The sequence below is a fragment of the Diabrotica virgifera genome, chromosome 5 (genome assembly GCF_917563875.1).
Source record: "Diabrotica virgifera virgifera chromosome 5, PGI_DIABVI_V3a".
NCBI classification, from domain to species: Eukaryota; Metazoa; Arthropoda; class Insecta; order Coleoptera; family Chrysomelidae; genus Diabrotica; species Diabrotica virgifera.
This window is the reverse complement of record NC_065447.1, coordinates 242,037,968-242,059,761: the sequence shown is the minus strand read 5'-3', so window position 1 is coordinate 242,059,761 and position 21,794 is coordinate 242,037,968. Positions and strand designations below refer to the sequence as shown.

General features: G+C 33.2%; 1 protein-coding gene across 2 annotated transcripts in view; it reads right to left on the bottom strand.

Moving 5' to 3' along the window:
• Positions 1-17,985, bottom strand: part of LOC114331965 (cAMP-dependent protein kinase catalytic subunit 1-like) — a 75,129-nt gene extending 57,144 nt beyond the window's left edge. For both annotated transcript variants that reach the window (XM_028281659.2, XM_028281658.2), the window contains exons 1-2: positions 17,645-17,985; positions 5,881-6,168 (exon numbers count right to left, since the gene is read on the bottom strand). In XM_028281659.2, coding sequence (XP_028137460.1) covers positions 5,881-6,168; positions 17,645-17,957 — 601 coding nt within the window. In that variant the 5' untranslated portion in view covers positions 17,958-17,985. The remainder of the gene's footprint in view (positions 1-5,880; positions 6,169-17,644) is intronic.
• Between the last annotated feature and the right edge of the window lie 3,809 nt (positions 17,986-21,794).

Sequence of the window (21,794 nt, the reverse complement as noted above, 5' to 3'; positions counted from 1 at the left end):
TTTATTCCCACAGCATAGACTTTCTATGTGAATAAAAGTAGGCATTGTAATGTAGTTTTATACGTCCACCATCACTTTTATGGTGTTCCGCGATATTTGAATTTTTTAACATAACTATGATTTATAGTTCTTATTTAATTCTAATTATTATTATTATTTCCCCTAGGCCCCTAGGCCCCTAGGCAACTGCCTACTTTGCATAATGGTTAATCCGGCACTGCGATTGCGAAATGGATAAATGATCTTCATAAGCAAATCTGCTTGTTCATTGGCGGATTGATACCTCTATTGAAGGTTATCACTCCATCATTTGCGGGGTCGGCCGATACTTCTACCGATTGGTGATTTATCTCTTGCTACTTTGATCATACAGGTCTCCCCCAATCTGCTTATGTGGTTGTTTCATTCTTTTTCTATTTAGTGTCCTCTCGTTTATACACAGTACGTTACATTTTCTTCTAATGGCTTTTACTTTATCCTTCTTTCGAGATCTCAGCGTATTTCCTATAATTCTTCTCACTACTATCAACTCTGCCGTTTCCAAGTTTCCAGTAGTCTTTGTGTTGTGGCTGTGTCGGGTTTTGTTTCTGATGCGTATGTTATTATTGATCTTACACTGGCTTTATAAATTCTTGACTTCATCTTGGTGTTAATATGTCGGTTTCGCCATATAGTGTTATTAAGAAATAGGTCCAGATGCGGTCGTTGCATATGCGGTCAAGGTAATTTTCGTTGCAAAAGCGGTCAATCCAAAATATTTTGGCAGGTAACGTTGCACTTGCGATCAGACATTTTACTTAAAAGCTAGAAATGTAAAAAGGTCGTAAATTAGTAACCACCCGAGTTATTAGCAGGCCCGGTGGACCCTATTGAAATATTTTAATCCTTATCTATATTTCGAACAATAGGTAATGAAAACAGTAATGACTAAACCACAATAATCCTCTCATTACGGATTTTTGGAGAGTTTGTATTTGCCTAATTATAAAGGTTGGGGGGAGAATTACCAAAATCTAAATATAAAAACAAATGCATATTATTTGTATATTGTTAGTTTGAGAGATTGTTTAGTGCAGTACGTAACAACTTATAATAATGGAAAATTTTGAAGTGATTGAAACCACCAAGGGAAAACCTTCTGCACTTCACGCTGGATATCATGCAGTATCGAAAATATAGGAAGAATAAGGAAGATGTTGTAACTTGGGTATGTGTAAAAGAACGTCACCACAACTGTAAAGGGAGGATGAAGACAAAACTGACGGAATTACTCGAAGTCAACCAACACACTTGTGTTCCCGATGTAGCTCTCTTAGAAGTAAAAAAGGCTACGTACATTTCAAAAAAGAGAGCTCGAGAAGAAGACACTCCAACCCCAGACATTTACAGGGAAGAGTTCGAAAAGCTTTTTACAAAAGGACTCGATTTTGTAAGTGAAATTCCTTTGTATGCGTCACGTAAGACGTAAGTCTACACTTTGTCGTTCAAGACATTTACAAACTGGTGTCGGACCAGAACCAGCGTCGTCTATTGAAATAGATATCCCACTGGAAATGTTGACATTAGAAGATGGTCAGAGTTTTTTGTGTTTTGACGACACTGAAGAAGGAGAAAGAATTTTATGTTTTTCGACTTCGAAAGCAAAGGAAACGTTAGCAACAAAAACAGGGCCCGGATTACGTACACTCGATACGCATCGTATCCGCCATGTTTTACTGTAGCGCCTTATGGGAAAACATGGCGGATACGATGCGTATCGAGTGTACGTAATCCGGGCCCAGATTTTTTTTGTCGATGGTACATTTAAGAGCTCCTCCAAACAGTTTACACAAATATATACCATGCATGTTGACATGGGCAGCACTGACGACGAAACAAGAATTGTTCCTGTGTTGTATGCGCTTCTACCAGACAAAAAATGAAAACGTATAGAGGGCTGTTTACAATACTGACAAAAAAACTAGGCGGATGGAAACCAAAAACAGTGACGCTTGCTTTTGAAGATGCTGTTATTCAAGCTCTCAAAACTGTTTTCCCAGATGTTAGACTGGATGGATGCAACTACCATTTTAATCAGTCGCTTTGGAGGAAGATTCAGTCGATCGGACTGACAACACAATACATTAACGACAATAACGTTAGACTTCATTTAAGAATGTATTCTGCATTGGCATACTTACCTTTGGAGCAAAAAGAAGACGGGTGGCTAATTATTCAATCTGATTCTCCGGAAGATGAAAATTTCACAAAATTTTATGATTACTTCGTTAACGAATGGCTATAAAATCCAGTGATTAACATGAATATGTGGAATTGCCATGGCCTCCGACACCGAACAAATAATGCTGTGGAAGGATGGAACAACCGGTTAAACAGAATGTTAAAGAAACCTCATCCAAACATATACATTCTCATAAAAAATTTAAGAAAAGAAGCAGAATATTTCGATTTCATATTAAATAGAATGGACTTAAACCTAGAAAATAAGAAACGAAAGAAAATGTATATTCAACTGGATAATAGGATAAAGAGTGCAACAGAACTATTGCAGCGCTCTTGTGATATAAAATTATTTTTGGTGTCCGTGGCAAATATTCAAAAATTTCACTAAATAAAAACATTAAAATAAAAAAAAATGACAAAAAAACAAAGATAAAACAACAGAAAAAATAGATAAAAAAAGCTAAAAAAAGATAAAAAAAAACAAAACAAAAATTAAACGTGCCTATGATTCATCATAGCCAGTCCTAAGCCTGGATAAAATGTGAAGGATTTTTTAAAATGTTTGTACTTAACTAATACACATTAAATATAAAAAGACATGAAAGCATCTTAGGGAAGTTTTTAAATTTATAATACTTTTTAACATTTGACACAAACAGTAAGGTAGCCAATTTATATAGAATTAATCAACAATTCTCTAATATTTTATTTAGGTGACACTAAGGTTTATTAAATCAACTATCTTCATTTTTTTTAATTAGTGCACATAATTTCACTAAATTCTCAAAAGAAGCAAGTTTTTTTATATCAAAACACTTTTTGCCGTAATAAAATTATTAGTAAGCATTTTCTCCTCTTATCAACGTCTATGGTAAATATTATTTAAATCTTACAAAAATTTGGTTATAGAATTATTCATGTGATAGTGGTAGAAAAAGGTAAAAATATTATTTGTTTATTAGGCAATGACCGCACATGCAACGATAAAATCAACATATTTTTGTATGACCGCAAATGCAACGATAATAGCCGTGATCGCAAATGCTACGACCGCATCTGCAACGACACCGTTATTAAAGCATCCTGTCCGTCTATTTGCTTTTTGTACTTGATTTTTCACATCTTTGTCCAGATCTTCATAGCTGGACAGTGTAATACCAAGGTATTTTATTTCCATCACTTGTTCAATATCGACTGATGCCATCAATTTCTATTTTACATCTGGTTGGTTTTTTGCCGATTACTACTATTTAAGTTTTCTGACATGAGATTGTCATATTGAATTCTTTTGTTCTTATGATAATCTGTGGACCAATTTTTGCAGACTTTTTTCATCTTTGGCTATCAATATTGCGTCGTCTGCGTAACAGAGCATTTTTACTTCTCTGTTTCTTATATTGTATCCTCTTCCTCTGTCTTATTCCGTTGCCTATATCAATAGGTTCTGTAAGTTGTCCATCTATTCTGATTTCCATTTTGTTGTAGGGGAACTTCTCCATGATACAGAACATGGATTAGATCTTTGAGTTTTATTCTGTTGTCAATCAGACATAGAAATACTGGTCTATTATACTCTAGTGATTTCTCAGTAATTTCCTTTATGATGAATATTGCATCTGCATCTGCAGAAAATTATGCATCTGGTCTATTATACTCTAGTGATTTCTCAGTAATTTCCTTTATGATGAATATTGCATCTGCATCTGCAATATTCTGTTATGATAATGATAAATGATCTTGTCATAAATAAATAAGTAGTCATAATTTCACATACAGACTATTGTATACAGGGTGTTTCATTAATAATTGTCCATATAGTAATTGGAGAAACCTTAGCACAAAATACGAAGATTTAACCTAAAACACTTAAATAAAATGTGGTTCCTTACGGAGTTACAGGGTGTTTTATCTAAAAATTTAAAAACCATTTTTGCTCAGCATTTTAAAACTATTCGACGTATTCTTTTAATACTTGGCAGGAAGTATAGGTACTGTACAAGCTACTAAATTATGTTAAACAAACGTCTATGGCTATTACCAGAGGCGTACTACGGGGAAAAGTGAATGGTTGACCCTTTCCAAATTCTACGCTACTGACGAAATGGCTATTTTAGTTTAATTTTTGGATTCTACATTCTACAATACTTTCTATGAAAATAATATACTCTTCATTCGTCACGATAAAGTCATTAGTGTTCGAGATATTTGAAGTTAAAAATGAAACGACGCGGTTATTTTGATCAGTGTATTGTGTCGCTTCATTTTTAATAATTTCAAATATCTCGAAAACTAATCATTTTATCGTTACGAATGAAGAGTATATTATTTACATAAAAAGTATTTCAAGATCAAAAAATTACACTAAAATAGAAATTTCGTCAGTGACGTAGAATTTGGGAAGGGTCAACCAGCCACTATCCCCTGTCGTACGCCTCTGGTAGTAGCTAGAAACGTTTATTTATCTTAATTTAGTAGGGTGTACAGTACCTACACTTTATGCCAAGTATTATAGGGATACGCCAAATAGTTTTAAAGTACTGGGTACAAATAATTTTTAAATTTTAATCATATGAATCATATTATCATAAATTAATCAAAATAACTGTGCTGTTTCATATTTAACTTCATATATCTCGAAAACTAATGACTTAATCGTTACCAATGAGGAGTATATTATTTACGTAGACAGTATTGTAGAATCTAAAAATGGCACTAAAATAGTAATTCCTCCAGTGGAGTAGAATTTGAGAAGGGTCAATCATTCACTATCCCCTGTCGTACGCCTCTGGTAGCAGCTAGAAACGTTTGTTTATCATAATTTAGTAGGGTGTCTAGTAGTCGCACTTTTTGCCAAGTATGAAAAGTATACGTCAAATAGTTTTAAAATGCTGAGCTTTTAAATTTTTAGATAAAACACCCTGTAACTCAGTAAGGAACCACATTTTATTTAAGTGTTTTAGGTTAAATCTTCGTATTTTGTGCTAAAGTTTCTCCAGTGACTATATGGACAATTATTAATGAAACACCCTGTATAACAAAAGCATTAGCATATCCTGAAGAAAAATCTATAATCTATCTGTCTATCCAAAAAAGGATAGAAGGGTTACAGAAAGGAGATATAGAAATAATAAAGGAGTTGCAAAATACTAAAAGAAAAAATAAACAAATTTTCTGGAAAGACATGTTTTTAATTTTAAAGAAGCTTACTTATTAGACTACTAAGCCTTGTTTTTAAACCAGGAGGAGTAAACTAAAAAGACAGATTTGCATCCAAGGAAGTCACTAGAAAAGTCACCGCATATACATCTTCTTTATAGTTGATAATGTCGATCTTCGAAAGTAATCCATAAATATTATATTATACTAATACGTCGCTAAAAAGTTCTAAAAACAACTGTTCTCTAGACTAAGCAGACTAAAAATCTAAAAATTAAAGGAATAACGAGGAAAACTCAAAAAATCGCCGATATAACTTAATTAACCTATGAAATACCAATATTGTTAAAATTTCATAAATGTCAATAGTGTCAAAATTTCATAACAGTGGAGTAAACTTGCCTGCGATTGGACCAATTACAAACCACCATTACGGCGCGGTAAATTTGAATTGCTCCTCCTGGTTTAAAAACAGAGCATAGTAACTGATAACTGATTTACCACACAATGTATATGTCCTCTGACTGTCGATCTTCTTGCAAAAGCCTAAATCGGTGATCTTCAAGTATCCCGTCGAGTCTATCAAAATATTTTCTGGCTTCAGGTCTCTGTAGACAACGCCCATATGATGCATGTATTCAAAGGCTAACGTAACCTGAGCTGCGTAGAATTTAGAGAGCGTTTCGTCGAATTTCTTGGTAGATCTTAAGTGGTAGAACATTTCTCCGCCGTTGATGAAAGGCATGACGATAAAGATGTAGACGTTATTCTTAAAAAAGTACTGTAAATCTAAAATAAAAGTATTAATAGAACGACACGAAGAGACAGGATATGACAAAATGTGACGGTCAACACCTTCAATTTCGAAAGAGTACAACGTTTTAAGTATCTGGGGGCCGTAATCACAGGTGACAACGATGTTACTGAAAAAATAAAAGACAGAATCCAATCAGCAAATCGCTGTCTATTCGCAATGGATAAGCTTATAAAATCAAAAAATCTTACAAGAAGTTCCAAGATGAAAATCTATAAATCCATCGTCAGACCTGTACTAACATATGGATGCGAAACGTGGACCATGACCAAATCAAACGAAGAAAAGCTCAGACGTTTTGAACGAAAAGTAGGGGAGAGTTGGACAAAACCGGGTACCACTCCAAAAACCGTCCGTATCTTTTGCTATGTGAGAGTAGCAAATGTTTGCTGCAGATTGAAATATTCTCAAATGACTTAAGTTTGATATGCCAATGCCAATTTTTAAGAATATTCTTAGATTTTTAGTTTCTTTTATTTTTATGAAAATATTGCAAAACACCCGGTTTTGTCCAACCGGTATGATAAAACCGGGTAGTAACTTAATTACCATGTAAAAATACTAATGGGCAGAAAATAAAATATTTATTAAAAGTATGTGAACAAAAGTCGAAAATATATGAACAGAAGTCACAAATAAAAACTTCATTTACATCATCATAGGCACTACAGACGTCATAAGCCCATTTTGTGCAAGACACACATTTTATCCAGCCTTCCTTCGCATTATAATTTTAAAGAGTTAATTGTAATATAGACACGCATCGTCATTATTACTTTCTTCCTCCAAACTCTCCAAAATTTTGTTTTTGGTGCAGCCCTTTTTACCACGTTTTTTCTTTTTTTTGTCCAGTTCATTTAGTTTTATTCTTTTTACGACTGGAGATTTTTTTACATTTTTCCTACTAGCTTTCTTACTGGCTTCTTCAACAGAAGAAGCCACACGTTGTAGTTAAATAAAAGCAAAAAAACCACTGCAGAAACTGGAAGTAACAAGAGGTCTGATAAAATCGGGTACCCGGTTTTGTCGAATTTCGGACTACCCGGTTTTGTCAAACTCGTAAACAAGACATTAAATGTTATTTAAATTTTTAAATTATGATATAATATTAAAAATTTTTGGCCAAATTAAAGATAATATACTAGGTTACATGTATTAAATTTTGAAATGGCCATTAGTTATTCATTAGAGGAGAAAACAGCTATTAAATTACCTTAAAAATCGAGTTTCCTGCATCAAAAAACAGGTGAGGTCTTACTGCTCCGGCACAGATTACTCAAATGAGGTAGAAATGAATACACACGACTGTTGGTGGTAAAGGGACACTAATTTTAACATTGTCTAATAGATAGCAGCAGACAGTTAGAAGAATTAAGGGGTACCCGGTTTTATCAACCTACCCGGTTTTGTCCAACTCTCCCCTACTTAAAAAAAATTTTCGGACCTCATCACGACATTAACACAAACCAGTATCAGAACCAACATCGAATTAAAAGCACTCTACAATGACACCGATATTGTCCAAGAAATTAAATCATAGCGACTAAGATGGACAGGCCACGTGCACAGACTTCATAACGAGAGACTTGTAAAACTGGTATGGGAAGAGATTCCTACAGGCAAAAGACCACTCGGACGTCCCAGGATGCGATGGAGAGCTAACATCCAATCAGATCTCCGAAAAATGAACATTCCATTTGACCCTAGATTGATGGAAGACCGAACAAATTGGAAGAAAGTTGTACAGTCAGCCAGGACCTACTCAAGGTTGTAGCGCTACATGATGATGATGAACTAAGGTTTCATAATTTCTTTAGGCTGATTTTGAACAAAAATTTTTGATTATTTATAAAGTCAAGCCAATTCATGATATTCTTAATTTAAAAATTAAGAGTTTTATGATTCGAGTGTCATATATTATTTAATAGTCTCCTAAACTTTTTCCGGCCCTCCCATTATTCGTGCCGAGATGGAGTACGCTATAAAAATAGCAAAACTGAGCAAATCCCTGAACTGGACAGCATTACTACGGAAGCCTTAAAACTGTTTGAGTATGCCAACATTGGCATGCTGGTAACAATTTTCAATGCCATATATGTATAACACCGGCCACACTCCAACGGATTGGCTTTGTTCAACCTTTATAATGATCCCTAAATCACAAAGAGCGACAAGGTGCAAGGACCACAGACTCATTAGTGTAATGAGTCATTTGCTTAAAGTATTTCTTCGCATACTCCAAACAAGAATGTTCAGAAATCTAGAAGAGCTAAGCGGCGATACACAATTTGGTTTCAAGAACGGACTCGGGACACGCGAAGCAGCATTCTGCTTGAATACACTTGTACGAAAGAAACAACGAAAGGATATAATCATCACATTCCTCGACTATGAAAAAGCGCTTGACACCGTAAAACACGACGCAATGATAAAAATGCTGGACAATGATAATATTGATGAGAAAGATATAAGAGCTATCCAGAATCTCTATTGGAATCAAAAAGCACGAGTGAGGCTGAACAAATCAACGAACAAAGAGGATTTTGAAATTTTAAGAGGGGTGCGACAGGAGTGTATTTTGTCTCCTGTGCTGTTCAATCTCTATGTAGAGAATGATATTGCAGAGGCACTTGAAGGCACTGACTGTGATACCTATAAAGGTCAACGGGTACGCGATAAATAACATTCGTTATGCCGACGACACCGCGATAATCACAGATAACGAACATGATATCCAGTCGATGATAAATAAAATAGATAAATACCCGCAGGGAAAACATATGGCTTGAAGATAAATGCTGGAAAAACTAAATGCATGGCAATAAGAAAGGACGCACTTTTAAGAGTACAACTGCAAGTAGATAATGCTCCAATCGAACATGTGAAAACATTCAAATACTTGTAGACCAGGACTAATCTGTAAAAAAACGTGTATTTTTGGATGTGAGAGGTGGCATTCGGATTTTTTGCAGATAAAGTTAGGTGACACCTTCAGTAATAATAATTGACTTATGATCCTTCTCAAATATGCCCGAACATTAATAAAAAAATTAAAATATTTAAAAATTTCGAAAAACATCGATTTTTTTCTGCTTTCTTTGCTTATAACTTTAAAACGATTCGTTTTGGAACAAAGTCGTACAGAAATAAAATAAGATAATTGAATTTTGTATGATATACGACTGGTCAAAAATGTCTTAAGGTATTACCTTTTCTGCAATATAGCAATAAATACAAAATAAGGAGGCAAAATACGCCTGTTGTTATTCAATGTTTCTTAACCACTTTGGTGACACTTAGAACCTTAGTAATTCGCTTAGAAAATTCTTATAATTAAACGGTCTACTAAATTTCATTAAAATCGACCTAATAGATTTTGCATAATAAATTTGTAATATAAATGTTTTTAAAAAAGTTCAAATTTTTTAAAATCTTTCTGAACAAAAAGTAGACCATTTAGAAGTTGGCTAATTTTTTTACATATAAAGAGGTGCTCTACCTATCTAGTACACTTTACAGAATTAAAATCGGATTATTTAAGGGGCCTCAGCAATGTTTTAAAATTATAAACAATTTTTTGGCTTATAAACAAATAGCTTTGTTTAATAATAAAAAAATTAATTTTTAGCAATGCAAATAATTAAAACCGGTATAATTTGACTTAAACTTTCAAATGCTGTCAGCAGAATTGCTATTTTATTTTTTAATCAAAAGTTATTCTCGTTCAAAAATTGCAATTTTTCGATTTTTTTAAACTTCCACCGCGTTTATCTCGAAAACTATGCATCCTACGAAAAAACTTGTAAGAACGTTTTTTGCTTAGAATTACCCAAGAAATACAAAAAAATGTTTTATTTTGCGAAAAATCGATGTTATGTAATTCCTCAAGTTCTTTGTTTATAACAATCTTATCGACATCCGGATCAACTGTTACCCAAAAAATTCGTGTTTTACGGGTCAAAACACATAAAAAACTTGGGTAAGTCCATCTAAATAAAGGAGCCCGTAGCACCCCCTCCTGGACACAGCACTAATAATTTGTTTATAAGTCAAAAAACTGTTTATAACTTTAAAACATTTCTGAGGCTGCTTAAATAATCCAATTTCAATTCTGTAAAGTGTATTAGATACGTGGAGTGCTTCTTTATAATAATATGTAAAAAAATTGACAAATCTTTGCATGTTCTAGTTTTCGTTGTGTAAGATTTTAAAAAATTTTAATTTTTTAAAAAAAGTTTAGATTGCAAAATTATTATGCAAAATCTAGTCAGTCAATTTTAATAAAATTTGGTGGACGGTTTTAGCACATTACAAAAATTTTCTAAGCGAATTAGGAAGGTTCCAAGTGTAACCTAAGTGATGGAAAAACATTAAATAAAGACAGGCTTGTTTTGCCCCTTATTTTATATTTATTGCTATTTTGCAGCAAGGGTGTTAAATTAAGACATTTTTAACTAATCGTATCTGATAGAAAATGTAATTATCTTTGTTTTATTTCTATACGACTTTGTTCCAAAATGAATCGTTTTAAATTTATAAGCAAAGAAAGAAATATTTTTTTTTTATTAATGTTCCGGGCATATTTGAGAAGGAGCATAAGTCAATTGTGTTTTTTTTGAAAAATGGCTTTGGCAAAGCCAATTAGCCAGACTTGTTTGTGATTGATTGCAGATTCACAGTCATAAATTTCTTATAAACATAAGTACATTCTACAATATTATTTTTATAGATAGGTACATTGGTACATTGTGTAGCTTTTTTATTTTGTTTTTTTTTAATTATTTTACTGTTTTTTTAATATATACTTTATTTTGTGCGAAACACTTTTTTTTTTAAGTCAATTGTTATTAACGAAGTTATCACCTTACTTTATCCGCAAAAATCCGAATGCCACCTCTCACATCCACCTAAAAACAGATCCTTCCTGGTCTATTGGGAATGACGGTAAATGGCCAATGGGACCCTCAACAAGAAATAAAATGGCGTATCGAACAAGTAAGACAATCTTTTATTAAATTTAAACCTCTACTTTGTAACTGCAATCTTTCCTTCAGTCTCCGTTACAGAATGGTTAAGTGCTATGTATGGTCCATATTCTTGGTGTGCTATTCGGCATGAAGACATGGTTGTTGAAGAAAATATCTTCGACAGGGGCGTCATTTGATAGGGTCGGGGGGCACTTGCCCCCCCCCCTCGACCCTGAAAATGACTGAAGTTTACAAAAAATACATCAATTTTTATCATTACATCATATATAATGTATTGCATATAATGCTTGCCCCCCCCCAATCAAAATTTCAAATGACGCCCCTGATCTTCGATTAATAAGTTGGAGACCTTTGAAATGTGGACCTCACGAATCATGTTCCGCATACCATGGACAGATAGGCTGAGAAACGAGGAAGCCTTAAGAAGAGCACATATTGAGAGAGAATTGCTCAACTTGATCAAGGCACGAAAAATTGGATACCCGGGCTATATCCAATAAGAGGGGGGAAATACGCAATCCCTCAACTAATCATCCAAGGGAACTTTTACATGCCGCAAAAGACAGACTTCTGATTCAAAATATTTATTTATAAATACATATATACAATGTTATGTTTCAATTAGTTTCCACATACCTATATTATACATTATAAATCTATCAGTAGAATAATTAAAAAGAAATTAACAAAATTACTTAGCTGTTGTTGTTCGTAAAAGTTATTGATCGATCGCTCAAATTACATATATACCCCAGGCTGTGGGGTATTTGTTAATTGTTAATTGTTAATTTGTTAAATTTGCAATTTTTAATGATTTTTAATTTTGCAGCTTAGGATATTGATTTTAGAGAAAAACTGTTTTATAGAAAGTTGTAGTAAATTAAAAAACCTACAATTTGAGGTATAGTAAGTTTAATTTCGTTAATTGGTTATTGCAAAACAGCCTGCGAAAGGTGCAAAATGGCCGTTTTTTACAATTGCATTATTTATTGTACAAATATTTTTTTTATTATTTTTTAAAACTTTAAAATAGAGATCTTTCAATTCTAAACATAAAAAAAATTGTAAAACCAGATTAATGAATTTGTTGCTTAGATATTATAAATTGTTTATCCCAAGAGGTCAAATGTCGAAGGCTATAACTTTTTGAAAAAAAATCGTAGAGAGTTGGTGAAACATCCAATCTCCTTCTAAAGAGTTATATTTTCATATTCTGATGTAAATAAATGCGTAAAACATTTTTAAACCTCTAATTTTTGGGTCTGAAAATAAGGGGGCAAATTTCGTTATAAACATTTAGAGCTGAAGCGGCCCTGTACATCCTATGAGTTTCTAACTTACAGATTATTATTGCTGAAGACAACACGAAGATTTATAAAAAAATAAAAAATTTCTACAACCAACTGAATACTAGAGATAATTTTTTTTATTTCTTAAATCGTAGTGCCTTTGACTAAAGAAAGACTTATATTATCTTAAAATAAAAATTATTATTAAATATAATTACATTTAATTATTAAATTTTATTTTTAAAATCGGTGCTTTTGCAAGCGGCCGAATTTTGCAAATCGCCCGGCTCGCTTCAAATCCGCGCGATCGGAAAATTTTTACGTAACTTGTATTAAATTTTGACAGAAAACAATTTAATAATATTATCACTAGTAATACCACTAGAGGTCAAATTATTTCCGGAAATTTTTTTGAGATCATGAATATTTTGAAAATTTCCCGAGTCGCAGACGAGGGAAATTTTCTAAAAATATTCATGATCAAAAAAAAATTTCCGTATATTAATTTGACTTCGCGTGGTATTCGGTAAGAAAATTCCACACCAAATTTTCATTTGAAAATCCAAAGCTGCATGAACAGATTAATAGCGCGCCATAGCTTTGTCAGCAATTATTTAGGCTTTCAAATTCGTAATTTCTACTCATTGTAGTTGCATGGGAATACCATTTCAAGATAGAAAATAGTATATTCTTTAATTTTACATAAGTTTTGAGTAATTACAAGTGATAGAAAATGAATCAAAACTAAATTATGTAAACAAATAAAAACCAGTCTGTCAAAAATGTTCTGTTATTGTAAACGTCAAAAAATTTCCACTATAATTCGCTGTTGGGTACCCCACGAGCAAAAAATTTCCGATAAAATACCTCCGTTGCCATGGTGATCTGTCAAAATAACGTATTTTGATTGGTTCAAAATTACAGGTGTGGAATTTTCATTATAATATACAGTCTATTTACCACTGTATTTGTTTTTCTTGATAAACTTTTATATGTGAAATCCAAAACGAATAGTTTTGACCCCTAATTATTTTTATTAGATAATTATTTATTGATGATAATTTATTTATTAAAGTATACCTTAACTTTTTCTATTATTAATAACGATATTAAAAATTATTTTTTCAAAAATGATTTAAACAAATTAGACTGTTTGTTAATTAATACATGTCTAGACAAATTGCATATTTGTAATGTACAGGAAAATTACATACAAATTAAAAAAAAAACGATCAAACTATATTCAGTAGATCCCAAGATATAGAAAATGATAGTAGTTTTAAGTTGCCTTTTTTAGTTTTTTGAACTCGTGCATTTGTCGGCTCCCAGCTCCCCCTTCACTTACCACGACTAGTCACCAATTGAACTACATTTTTAAAAATTCGTGTAAAATACCCGCTTTTCTAATATGTAAAATGATATTTTCTACGGACAATATTTTTAAAGTTTTTCTAAATTTTTATAAAATACAAAATTTCACAAATTTGGCATTAAGATTTTTGACTATATTTGAAAAAATTTTTAATCTTTTTTTCAGTTTTCTACTTTCATTTGGCATACGCAGAATTGCCCTATCTTTATTATTTTCTGTCTTATGTTATTGCAAAATAAAGGTTTCTGGGATAAACAATTAGAATAACTCTTAAACTAATTAATGGATCGGTCTCAAATTTTGAGGGTTTAAGTACCCCAATACCCAACTTTGGGTGAAACATTAAAGTTCTAAGGTAGTTTTAGTAAAAGTTATTAACAAATAACGATTTTCACTTTGCAGTTTGCGTAGCAACAAATTTACTTTTTAACTTTCAAAAATCGGCATTTTGAAGGCATTTATGATAAATTTAGTTTCCAGCAAACACCTAACCATCCAAAATCAAATGATCGGATTGACAGAAAAGTACATATATCTCAGATATATCTCAGATAATCAGATTTTAGTAAAAGTTATTAACAAGTAACGATTTTCACTTACTTTGCAGTTTGCGTAGCAAAAAAATTTACTTTTTAACTTTCAAAAATCGGTATTTTGAAGGTTTTTTAATGTTCTAAAAAATTAAATTTTGTAATTTTATGTCAACTATTTAGCTTTTGAATGGGGTGCAAAAAATCGAAAAAATCGCGATTTTTGCACTAAATTGTTAATAATTAAAAAACGGACGCGAACTCTAGGCAGGAAACAGGTAGGTTTTCTTCCTATAGATCTACAATAACTAAAAAAGTAGTCAGCTACCTGGATCTTTGAGTGTCCCGAACATGGTCTATTTCTAGATTATTACCCTGGAGTATAAGGGCAGATTGGCTAACGACGGTTTCATGATTCCCGTCGAGCCGGCCATTTGACCCAGGTACCGGAAACCGTCCACCCCGTCTACTGCGGGAATTTTCCCACCGCAGACGGAGTAGTCCGTGTCCGACTGCACAACTGATTTACCCTGGAATGATATCGCTGAGACTGCAGAACACTTTGCGGGGTTGATGGCCATACCTCGCGATTTTAAGAATTCCTCAGTGTCCAGCAGTTTCATCGGTACCCTTCGAGAGTCGTCTTCTAGGAGGACGATGTCATCGGCGAAAGCCATGGCGGTCACCATTGTACCCTCGCCAACCAAACCGCCACCCCGGCCACTTAATTTGTCCAGAAGGTCGTCGATCACTATGTTGAACAGAAGAGGACTTAGAGGGTCCCCCTGTGTCACTCCCCTATTGACTTTAAATTCTCTAGTCCATGCACCTCCAGATCTGATTAGTAGTGGTTGTCGAGATTTGTTTTGTGATATACTTGATAAGAGGGAGCTCTACACTATCTATCTTAAGATAATTCGCCAACGCACTAGTGGTGGATGGCACCATAAGAAGAAGTATCCAATAATAGACCGATCCAGGATCATTTCCCTTACGCTCTGTCTCAGTACCGATGCTGCAATTTAACAGAGTAGAATATGGGAAGGGAAACTTTGGTAATTAGGTGGGATAATGGGTTTAGACCATAATTTCTCCCAGGTACCATAGGACACTCAATGAGGGTATTTGGCTTCGAATTCCATCCTACTACATCGATTTCCTTGATATTTTCACAGTAAGTAGAGAATAGCTCAAGAAACAAAGTCTACCCTTTATCCTATGGTGCTCTTATCTTGGGGGCGGTTCCCACACGTTCTCGGGGGTAGAAATTTTTTTGGTTAAAATAACTACGGAATTATCTAGAGAACCTCATTCTAAGCAAAAACTGTTTTTTAACTTTTTTTTTGAAAACTCAATATTTTTTAAGTTATTCGCGGTTGAAAATTGGACATTTTCATTGAAAAAAGACTCCGTTTCGGACGGTTTTTAGCGAATACTTTAAAAACTATGCATCTAACTAAAAAAACTATATAAAATATTTTTGTAGCTTGTAAAAACACAAAGAGATTCGTTTCTTCACAAATCTTCTAGTTGTAAAACAAAAGAGATATGGTAGGTGAAAAAAGTTTATTTTTTTGTGCATGCTCAAATCGGTGTATTCAACTTGAAGGAACAGAGAAACGGTCGGTTTTAGGTGTATAATGCTACCTATACCTTTTGTAAGTTAAAAAGACCTCTAAAATGAGCAATATCAAATGTCGATTACATTTAAACTATACCCCATTCCACGAATATACGTCTATTTTGGATTATCGCGACAACGAATATTTTACTGTGCAAAACATGAAGAACGAAAGTAAATTGCAAATTATATTGTTGATTATTGGAGTAATTATTAGAGCTAAATACTTTCGTACTTCTTATGTTGCACACTAAAATATTCGTTGTCGCGATAATTAAAAACAGACGTATATTCGTGAAATACACCATAAGCGAGATATGCTGCAAAAAATATTGATGACTAATGTATTTTAAGAAAAAATACGAAGTATATTTAACCCCTCATTCACCAGAATTTAAATGCATCATTTTCCTTTTACAATACCTTTTATTATAGTGTTATTTCTATGTATATGTTCAAAAAGTTGAATAGTTTTAAAATGAACAGTTTTTGAAAAAAATAAGATCAAATTATAGAGCACATTTTTAAATTTTCTTAAAAATCTTCCTTTTTCTCCATGTAACTTGAAAATGATAAGATACGAAAAACAATGCCATACATAAATGTAGACCTTTTAAGACAAAAATGTTTATTCAATTATTATTGATCTTATTTTTTTTTCAAAAACCATTCATTATAAACCCGTTTAATTTTTTTAACATAAAAATAATACTGTTAGAAAAGGTATTGTAGAAAGAAAACGATGCATTTAAATTCTGGTGGATGAGGGGTTAAATAAACTTCTCATTTTTTCTTAAAATACATTAGTCATCAAGTTTTTTGCAGCATAACTCGCTTAGTTAGAATGTAATCGACATTTAATATTGCTCATTTTAAAGGTCTTTTCAAGCACAACAAACAGTATTGGTAGCATTATACACATAAAATCGACCGTGTCTCTGTTATGTCAAGTTGAATACACCGATTTGAGCATGCACCAAAAAAAAAAACAAACTCTTTTCACCTACCATATCTTTTTGTGTTACAAGTAGAACATTTGTAAAGAAAAGAATCTCTTCGGTTTTTTTATAAACTGCAAATATGTTTTATATAGTTTTTTTAGTTAGATGCATAGTTTTTAAGGTATTCGCAAAGAACCGTCCGAAAAAAGTAATTTTTCAATGAAAATGGGCAATTTTCAACCAAGAATAACTCAAAAAATATTTAGTTTTCAAGAAAAAGTCATAGAACAGTTTTTGCTTAGAATTAGGTTCTCTAGATAAGTCCGTAGTTATTTTAACCAAAAAAATTTCCACCCCCAAGAAGGGATGGGAACCGCCCCCAAGTTAAAAAGCACCATAGTATATAGGGTAGACTTTGAATAAGGAGATAAGTAGAGGCTATTTCCAAAATGTCATTAAAATCCATGCAGTAAGATAGAATTCGGAGGTAATATCGTGTTCTTGATCTCATTGACTCAATTGACTGGCGTACCAGCAGATTGGGATATCATTATAGCTCTCGTAGGCAGGGTCACATCCCTGAAGTAGATCTATCTTCTACCCGGAACGTAAAAGAGTATCTACCCGCTACCACCACAAAATTATTATATTTGTAAAATTATAATTATAAAATAATTAGAACTAGTGAATTGCGAATTGAATCTACTTACTTATTATAAAAGGAAACTTGAAAGCGTCTAAAAACTTAACCTCGGAAATTGTATGCACAATTTGCTTAGTCCTCACAATATTAACTTTCTCCATAATTTTCATCGCATACAGCTCTTCCTCATCTTTATATTGGCACAACACCACTTTCCCAAACGAACCTGTACCCAGAATCTTCATAGGTTTGAAATCTTCGAACAACGTGGATTGATCAATCTTGTCTTGAATTTTGGTTTCAAAATCCTTTTTGCATCTTCTGAGGTAAGATTCGAATGTTAGATAGTGTTTCTGAAGTCGGTCATCTCCAGATTTCATAGTATTTTGTAATGGTTTAACTGTCAGGTTGATTGTAATGACATTATGTCATTATGCTTAAAGCAACATAGTCCATTAAAATATTACATTTTTTAGGCATTAGCGTGCCTCTTACCTTTCAGAGGACGCAAGTTTTTTTGATATATTGGGTATCTCGTAAACTAGCAATCCTACAGAAAATTTTATGATACATTATTTGTAGCAAATTTAATTTTCTACAGTTTTATTTCTATTAATCTTTCTCGTAAAATGGAAAATAAAAAGTTATAAAAAAAATAACTAAAAATGTTTAAACAAATTTTTGTTTGGGGCTTTTAACTTTTTTTCTAGTTATTTTCCAATAAAAGAACATTAGAACAATATTATAGAGTATTTTTCAGAGGGTACAGGGTTTTTCAACGAATAATTTTCATTACTTTGTTTAATTTCATTTATTTTTCTGGATTTTACAGCGGTGCGAAGTTGACGGGTTTCTTGAGTTGAGTAGTCGTAAGACTACGATAAAAACGAAACATTAGGCTTAGTTTTCTATCATATATTCCTTATTCATATAATTTATCATTTTCTTAACATTCATAGGTCATTACCTATTAATTTATTATCAACCGTTTTCCCGACCATGGTATCTCCATTTGGCCAATTGCTTACCAATTATTGTTTTTCATTTTCTTTGATGGCCCAGGCTGCGGTTCAGGATCTAATTCAGTATCGGAAGTGACTTTCAAAACCATCATAAAAACGGAAATAAATCAATCGGTTTGATTCTAAAAACAGATAAAAACAGGTGCGTCGAATAATATATCGCTTGTAGTATTTTAGCTACTTTATATAAGTATAAAAAAGTTTGATTTCTACCAGCCCCGAGAATAAGCTGGCTTCCACTCAAAATTCAGAACAAACGATCACCTACAAGCAGTAAAAACCTTTATAGAAAAATCGAAAGAATATAACAGATCACTGGTACTTATCTTGTAGACTTTCACAAAGCCTTCGACATTGTGGAACTAAACAGCATTATAACTGCTCTGAACAACAGTATAATAGACTACTGCTTTATAAAGATAGTACAAACATTGTACCATACCAGAATGCCACAATAATGTGTGTAAAACTACAAAATACCACCAAAGAAATACATATCAAGGGAGGTGTGAGACAGGGCGACACTTTCTCACCTAAATTATTTATAACTATCTTTGAATACGCCTTTAAAATGCTAAAGTGGGAAAATAGAGGAATAAAAATAGATGGGGAAATGCTCAATCATCTGCGTTTTGCGGACGATATAGTACTTAGGTATCACCGAAGATCTAGGTGAAGCACAACAAATGCTACAAAAATTAGAAAACGTATGTTTTATGACAAATTTAGTTTCCAGCTAATATGGCATTCAAAACAATGGCCTGAAGACTGGACAAACTCTACAATAACCACAATTCATAAAAAAGGCAGCTTCCATAAATGCGACAATTATAGAACTATTTCTCTTATATCACATGCCAGTAAAATAATGCTACATATAATCAACGAGAGACTAAAAACATTCCTTCAAAGAGAAATTCCACAAGAGCAAACTGGATTTACCAAAGGTAGGGGTACTAGAGAACACCTGTTAAATATAAGACGGATAATCGAAAAATCTAGGGAATTCAATAATCCACTGTACATATGCTTTATAGATTATCGTAAGGCGTTCGACAGGGTCAAGTGGAGACACTTATGGTAAATACTAAACGAAGTGGGCGTACCCCAACACCTTATTTCGCTTATAACTGAACTATATGAACACACTACTGGATCAGTTAAAGTGCTTGACACACTTTCAAACGAATTTCATCCAGAACGGGGTGTCAGACAGGGATGTATACTATCGCCACAATTATTCAATATATATGGCGAGCATATTATGAGAAGAGCACTTGAAGAATGGGAAAAAGGCATCTCAATAAATGGTCATAAAATAAACAACCTACGTTTCGCAGATGACACAGCCCTTCTTGCAAATAGTCAAGCAGAGCTGACTGATCTTATACGACTGGTTGAAAACGAAAGTCAAATATTTGGTCTGCAATTAAACATATCAAAGACAAAGATCATGATAGTGGATAGACTACATAACAATCATCCACATATAACCACAATTGATCAGTTTGAGGTTGTGAACTCATACTTATATCTGGGATCATTAATCACAAACACAGGGTCACTACAGGAGGAAATAAAACGTAGATGTGATCTAGCAAAAGTCGCCACAGCAAAAATGACCACAATATGGAAGGACTGTCAAATTTCAAGAGCGTTAAAGACGCGGTTGATCAACTGCTTAATATTCCCAATACTGACTTACGGATGTGAATCTTGGACCCTGAGAAATTCGGAAAGAAGAAAGATAGACGCCACTGAAATGTTCTGTTGGAGACGAATGCTACGAATCCTTGGACCGACTATAGAACAAATAATTCGATTTTAAGAGAGCTAAAAGTTAGCCAACGACTCTCCAGTAAAGTCCATATCCAACAATTGAAATACTTTGGACATGTTATGAGAGCCAACACAGAAAACATGGAAAGACTCATTATACAAGGAAAGGTGGAAGGCCGAAGATCACGAGGAAGATCCCCAACAAGATGGATCGATCAGACTACAGGAATATGTAAAAGACCTATGCATGAGTTAAAAGAAATGACCAGAGACAGAGATCTTTGGAGACGGACAATACACGACATCACGTCGACCACTACACTCCCTCCGGGGGGTCAGGATTGAAGAGAGAGAGTTTCCAGCAAACACCTAACCATCCAAAATCAAATGGTCGAATTGACAGAAAAGTACATATTTCTCGGTCAAGAAATCAGAGCAAGGATAATCAGACCTGTGAATTTCAACAAGGAATGACACTTGCTTGGGCGGCGTTTGGTTCACTAAGAGACATCTTTAAGAGCAACATCTCGATAGCTATGAAACGGAAGGCATTTGAGCAATGCTTTCTTCCTATTATGACATGACATACGGAGCAGAAACTCTCACGCTCGCAAAAATAACAGCACTAAAAATGCGAGTGGTAGAAAGGCGCTTGGAATGATCGATTATCGTCGTGACTTGAGGAAAAGAATAGGTATCACTGATGTCGTCGAACGCATAGCCAAGCTGACATGGAATTGGACAGGTCACGTCCCAGGCAACCAAGTGACCTCAATAACGTCGAGGAAACGTCTGTTTTTGGTTGAACATATACACGTGTTTGAACATTACGTCGCAGAAACGTCTTTTGTAGGTGATTTTAAATACGTAAGATTCATGACGTTAAAATACATTTAAAAACACGTTTTCATTTATAGCCTAAGTCTGACGTCACAAAATTGGAAGGAGCTTAAAGACTTAGGTAATGCTTATGATTCAAACAATTTCCATAAGAAATTTTTCATTTATTGTTTACATGCTTTGTGTGGTAAAATAAGACTTTTCATTTAGATATTTAGTTGAAGAAACGTGTTAATTAAGAGATTTTTGTTCGTTTTTCTCAAGTGATTTAGTTCAATGCAATAGTTCTTCTTGAAAACTGTTTGAGGTTATGTTATTTGTTTTGTTTTGGTGCTTATTTTCTGTTAATGAACTAATTATGTGTTATCGAGTTTAATTAAATTAATTTGTTAATAAATTATTTATTAGTTTATGTGTTGTTTCAGTTTTGACACAGTAGGTAAGTATATATATAAAAAGTGAAAAGTCTATATTTATTGCATTGAGGGTAGTATTGTAATTCTTTACATTTTAGATAGTCTTCCATTTGGTCTTACTTTCAGAATATGGGCTAAATTTAAATCAGTTAAATGAAAA